Source organism: Cololabis saira, chromosome 3 (genome assembly GCF_033807715.1).
Source record: "Cololabis saira isolate AMF1-May2022 chromosome 3, fColSai1.1, whole genome shotgun sequence".
In the NCBI taxonomy this organism is placed as follows: domain Eukaryota; kingdom Metazoa; phylum Chordata; class Actinopteri; order Beloniformes; family Belonidae; genus Cololabis; species Cololabis saira.
Window position 1 is genome coordinate 54,680,457 of NC_084589.1, and position 6,191 is coordinate 54,686,647.

Below are 6,191 nucleotides of genomic sequence, written 5' to 3' on the forward strand. Positions count from 1 at the left end.
ATGAGCATTATTAATCAGCATGAATCCTTTCTGGTTCTCCTCCCTGCAGGAACCAGCAGCGGCACCATGGCCTGCTGGGACATGCGGTTCCAGCTTCCCATCTCCAACCACTCACACCCGGCCCGGGCCCGGGTACGGAGGCTGCTGATGCACCCGCTGTACCAGTCCTCCGTCATCGCAGGTGAGAGACCCGGTACCGGGTCAGAACCAGGACCCTCGCGCCCCCCCCCCCCCGGCCACGCATATCGCCAACAGCTTCTGAAACTTATTCTGAAATATGTCCAAATGCTGACGTCCCGCTGCATTAATTGTTGCTAACCTGAAACGGTGCTGCCAGTCTCACTCATGTATCACTGTCTTCATCACCACGCTGAGCTTAGCCACCTAGCGGCTAACCGAATGTAACAATGGGATTGTTTATGTTGTTTCACACGGAGGCTTCAGGTGAAGCACCGCACATGCTCAGTTGATGTACCTGCGATGAGACTACGTTGTACTGTGAGTTACATGGAGTGTTTAATAAAGTTCCCTGTGAGTAAGGCTAATACTCAACTGTCCAGTTTGTAGAATTAAGGAAGATAGAATTAACTGAAACATGGAACAGCTGGTTAGCAGCCGCAGCTCGGCGGCTGCTCCGCCCCCAGACTGCACACTGCTCCAGATCTCACCCGGGAACATCTCCCCCTAGTGGCGCTAATCAGTAACTACAACAACAATGAAGTATTGGTGCCTGGAATCGGAGAATTATAGAGAGTACGAGTTTATGAGAGCAGTATCAGCCCTGATACCGATATCAGTATCGGGGCATCCCTAGTTCTTAGCTGTAAAAATGTGTGTGTTCCAGCTGTCCAGGGCAACAACGAGGTCTCCATGTGGGACATGGAGACCGGGGACAGGAAGTTCACCCTGTGGGCGAGTTCTGCCCCCCCACTCTCCGAGATGCAGGTAGGTGTGTGTGTGTGTGTGTGTGTGTGTGTGTGTGTGTGTGTGTGTGTGTGTGTGTGTGTGTGTGTGTGTGTGTGCGTGTGCGTGTGCGTGTGCGTGTGCGTGTGCGTGTGCGTGTGCGTGTGCGTGTGCGTGTGCGTGTGCGTGTGAGTGTGAGTGTGAGTGTGAGTGTGAGTGTGCGTGTGCGTGTGCGTGTGCGTGTGCGTGTGCGTGTGCGTGTGCGTGTGCGTGTGCGTGTGCGTGTGCGCGTGCGCGTGCGCGTGCGCGTGCGCGTGCGCGTGCGCGTGCGCGTGCGCGTGTGTGTGTAAGTTATACAATCCCTGGTCTTGTCACATCTTGATTATTGTCCAGCAATCTGGTCAAATCTAAACAAGAACTAAACAAAATCCAGTTTACCTAAAACAGAGCTGTGAGATAATTAGTTCTGCGTTCATCTTTTGGGTCAAGCGTGGAAAAAATGCACAATCAATTGTCATGGATGAGTCGGTGAGAGACTAGTTTGTAGAATTATTCTATTTTTGAAAAACATTTCTATGTCACGTAAACTACGAGTCTCTTCTCAGCTGTTGCTCTAGTGACAGTCACAAATACTTTCTTTATACTTTTTTGATTTAATTTCAAATTAGTGCTGAGTGAGGTTATTATTACTATATTGATATATGTTTTATCTTTGTTTACTTTTGTACGTATTTTATTTCTGTTATATTTTGATTTATCATTCTTTGTCATGTAGGATAATAATAGTTCTGGTTTTCTTTTTCCTTTGGTAGACGTGTGAATAGATATATTATATTTATTCTTTAATTGTTTTTTTGTGTATTTTTTAATTGCATTGTAATTTTTAATTGACCCCAGGAAGAATAGTCTCTGACTGATGGGGATCTACAATAAATAAATAAATAAATAAATAATTATGGACCACAGATGCAACAAATAATTTACACCAGATACCAAAATCGGCCCGAATATAAGACGACCCTCTTTTTCAATACTCAAGTTTGAAAAAAGACTTTTTGAACACCAAATTAAATTTTTATATAGATAATAATGACAGTAAATCTGAAACAAATGATTATAACAACACATTGTAGAGAAAAAGCCTGTTATTTTGCCTCATTAAACCATCATGTTGAAGTTTGCATCATAACTTCCTCAGCTGCCGGTTTACCTGCCGATCTTCACACACTTTTCTACACATTGGAGAAACTACGTTTCTACATTTTTCTGTTCTCTCTTCTCTTATTTCTTCTCTTTTCTTCCTTGTGTGTCAGCCGTCTCCCCACAGCGTTCATGGGATCTACTGCAGTCCTGCTGATGGGAATCCTCTGCTGCTGACGGCCGGCTCCGACATGAGGATCAGGTCTGGAAACACTAGAACGGAGCTTTTAAAGCTCAACACTCACCTTTTTGCTTTTAGCTGATTCCTTTAAGTCTTTCTCTTATCCCCTTGTTTAAACTAGCTGTTCTTATTGTTTTAACCCAGGTCTTATGGTTTTATTGTTTATAAAGTTGTTCTTATGTTTGTTTTAGCAGGTCTTGCTTTCGAGACCTACTTTTAGGATTTTATGTTACACTTTTAGACTCTTTTAGTTTGTATTTTAACCTCATAGCCTCTTATCCTGCTTTCTTGTAGCTTTTAGCTCCAGTGTTTTCCTCATGGGAAACCTCCATTATTAAGTTTGATGTAAAGCGCTTTGCGCTGCATTTTTTACTTTGCATGAAAAGCGACAAACAAATAAAGTTTGATTTGATTTAGAACTCGTCCTTCTGGGATTTAGGGGCTGAAAACCGAGGTCCAACAAGGTCCTGCTGGACCCGGTCTCCTCTAGTCCTGGTTCCAGATGTTTTCGTTAGTGAAACTTGAGTCGGGTTCTGGTCTCTGAAAGGCTCAGAGAGAACTTGTGTTGTAATAAACGTATATAAATAAAATAAAATAGCATTAACAGGGATGTTTGACAGATCTGATCAGAGTATATGTAAGCTAACATGAATTAGCATAAAGATGTGGTCTGACCTGTGCCCCCCTCGTCCAGGTTCTGGGATCTGGCCTATCCGGAGAGGTCGTACATCGTGGTGGGCGGAGCCAACGACTCTCTGCACTGTCCGTCAGTTCTGTACAGCCGCAAGATCATCGAGGGGACGGAGGTGGTGCAGGTAACAGAACCTGGGGGGGGGCAGGTGAACAGAACCTGAACCTGGTCCCCCCGGGGGGGTCTAGACCTCCACCGGGGGGACCAGGGTTCCTACGGGTGTGTGTGTGTTTCCATGTGTGTGAGGTCCACCCCCCCGTTAACCCTCGTTAACCCTCGTTAGGGCTGTGCGATTAATCAATTTTAAATCTAAATCGGATTTATTCATCACAATCGATGTTAAAAAAAGGAAAATGGGAAAATGGATGTTCCTTTTTTGCAGCTGCATTAAAGACGGAGCTCGTCTAGTCTTTGTTTGGTCAAGAAAATTGTAAATGTCGCTTTACTGAACTCAAGGAGGATTTACAGGATCTTTCAATTGCACTTCATTCCCAATATGCTATTTTTCTTTAAAAATAAAGATAAAATATTTGAAACAATTTATTCCATTGTCTTTTGTAGTTTTAGCAAAAAAATCGAAATCGAAAATCGAGTTTTCAGAGAAAAAAAATTGGGATTTTATTTTTCTCCAAAATCACCCAGCCCTAGTATAACCTCTAGACCTCGAATGTAAGACAACCCCACACTTTTTCAGTCTTATTTCAATGCAAAAAACACCGTCTTATATTCGGGCCAATACGCTAGCCCCCTTTACCCCGGTGTTTCCCTGCAGGAGATCCACAGCAAGCAGAAGAGCATGTGTGTATATGTGTGTGGGGTCCAGCCCCCCGTTAACCCACGTTTACCCCGGTATTAAACCCCCCGGGTGTTTCCTGCAGGAAATCCACAGCAAGCAGAAAAGCATGTGTATATGTGTGTGTGTATAAGGGTGAGGGGTCCAGCCCCCCGTTAACCCACCGGTGTTTCCTGCAGGAGATCCACAGCAAGCAGAAGAGCGGAGCAGCCGAGGATTCTCCGCGCCGCGGCCCGGACCAGCTGCCAGTCGGCCACCACGACATCATCACCGACGTGGCCACGTTCCAGACCACGCAGGGGTTTATCGTCACCTCGTCCCGGGACGGCATCGTCAAGGTCTGGAAGTGAAGCCCCGCCCCCAGCCCTGGCCCCGCCCCCAACCCTGGCCCCAACTCTGGCCCCGCCCCAGTCCTGGCCCCGCCTCCACGTTCCAGACCACGCAGGGGTTTATCGTCACGTCCTCCCGGGACGGCATCGTCAAGGTCTGGAAGTGAGGCCCCGCCCCCAACACTGGCCCCGCCCAGACCCCGCCCCCCCAGTCCTGGCCCCGCCCCTAATCCTAGGCCACACCCCCAACAGACTTTGGACTTTTATGTAAATGAGAAACTTCTGACATCATGTAACTCCTCTTCTCCTCAAACCTTGAGCTCAGTATGATTTAAATTCGGCCTCAACGCGACACATTTTTGCACTTTATATACTTTTGAGTTCAGGTGCGACCCAAACGTTTCTGCTTTTCATGTAAAGTTTGGCGTCAGATTGTAAATGTGGAGTTTAAGTGTCTGTGAGATGAATAAAAATATATTCAGTTTTGTCCCTAAAGTGTTTGATGTCTGGTTGACGGTGACTAAGAAGAAGAAGCTAGGAGGCTCTGAAAATAGTCCGGATAGTTCTGCTTCTTTGCAGGAACGTGTGCGCGTCATTCAGAGTAAGAATAATAATAATAATAATTAAAGCTGCGAGCAGCGTTGATCGGGCCGTCGCACTCACGGCCACCGCTCCAAGCCGAGGTTATAACACACATGACTCTTAAAACACACAAACACAAGAACAGAACACACACAACCATCACGGGAGAGTTTAGTTAAATACGGCCCTTCGTGAAACAACCCTTCTGTTCTACGTTGGCCTGAACCAGGTGACCGGCGTCAACCCGGTTCATGAAGACGAAGACGTTTGTAGAGTCGAACCTTCACTTTGTCCTGGACGAGTTCTGGTCGAGTTCTGCTAAAGTGAGAAGAAGATCAACGGCGGACTCTTTTGGACCCCACTTGTGTTACCAATTAAACAATAATTGGTGCGACCCAAACGTTTCTGCTTTTCATGTGAAGTTTGGCATCAGATTGTAAATGTGGAGTTTAAGTGTCTGTATGATGAATAAAAATATATTCAGTTTTGTCCCTAAAGTGTTTGATGTCTGGTTGAAGGTGACTAAGAAGAGTCCTTACAAACACCAGGAAACTGGACCAGGAAACTGGACCATATTACACCAGGAAACTGGACCAGGAAACTGGACCATATTACACCAGGAAACTGGACCAGGAAACTGGACCAGGAAACTGGACCACATTACACCAGGAAACTGGACCATATTACACCAGGAAACTGGACCACATTACACCAGGAAACTGGACCACATTACACCAGGAAACTGGACCATATTACACCAGGAAACTGGACCACATTACACCAGGAAACTGGACCAGGAAACTGGACCATATTACACCAGGAAACTGGACCATATTACACCAGGAAACTGGAACAGGAAACTGAACCATATTACACCAGGAAACTGGACCATATTACACCAGGAACCTGGACCATATTACACCAGGAAACTGGACCACATTACACCAGGAAACTGGACCACATTACACCAGGAACCTGGACCACATTACACCAGGAAACTGGACCACATTACACCAGGAAACTGGACTATATTACACCAGGAAACTGGACCATATTACACCAGGAAACTGGACCACATTACACCAGGAAACTGGACCACATTACACCAGGAAACTGGACCACATTACTCCAGGAAACTGGACCATATTACACCAGGAAACTGGACCATATTACACCAGGAAACTGGACCACATTACTCCAGGAAACTGGACCATATTACACCAGGAAACTGGACCACATTACACCAGGAAACTGGACCATATTACACCAGGAAACTGGACCATATTACACCAGGAAACTGGACCACATTACACCAGGAACCTGGACCATATTACACCAGGAAACTGGACCACATTACACCAGGAAACTGGACCATATTACACCAGGAAACTGGACCACATTACACCAGGAAACTGGACCAGGAAACTGGACCATATTACACCAGGAAACTGGACCACATTACACCAGGAAACTGGACCAGGAAACTGGACCATATTACACCAGGAAACTGGA

At 46.0% G+C, this 6,191-nt stretch overlaps 1 protein-coding gene across 4 annotated transcripts in view; it reads left to right on the plus strand.

Annotated features, from left to right (window-relative positions):
* The window catches only part of LOC133440530 (phosphoinositide 3-kinase regulatory subunit 4-like), a 43,938-nt gene extending 39,346 nt beyond the window's left edge, over positions 1–4,592 (plus strand). For 3 of the 4 annotated variants that reach the window (XM_061717806.1, XM_061717807.1, XM_061717809.1), the window contains 5 exons: positions 50–181; positions 845–945; positions 2,217–2,305; positions 2,979–3,099; positions 3,948–4,592. In XM_061717806.1, the coding sequence (XP_061573790.1) occupies positions 50–181; positions 845–945; positions 2,217–2,305; positions 2,979–3,099; positions 3,948–4,118 (614 nt within the window). In that variant the 3' untranslated portion in view covers positions 4,119–4,592. Of the gene's footprint in view, positions 1–49; positions 182–844; positions 946–2,216; positions 2,306–2,978; positions 3,100–3,747; positions 3,911–3,947 lie in introns of those variants that run through there. The other variant, XM_061717808.1, reaches the window with a different exon arrangement.
* The last annotated feature ends 1,599 nt before the right edge of the window (positions 4,593–6,191 follow it).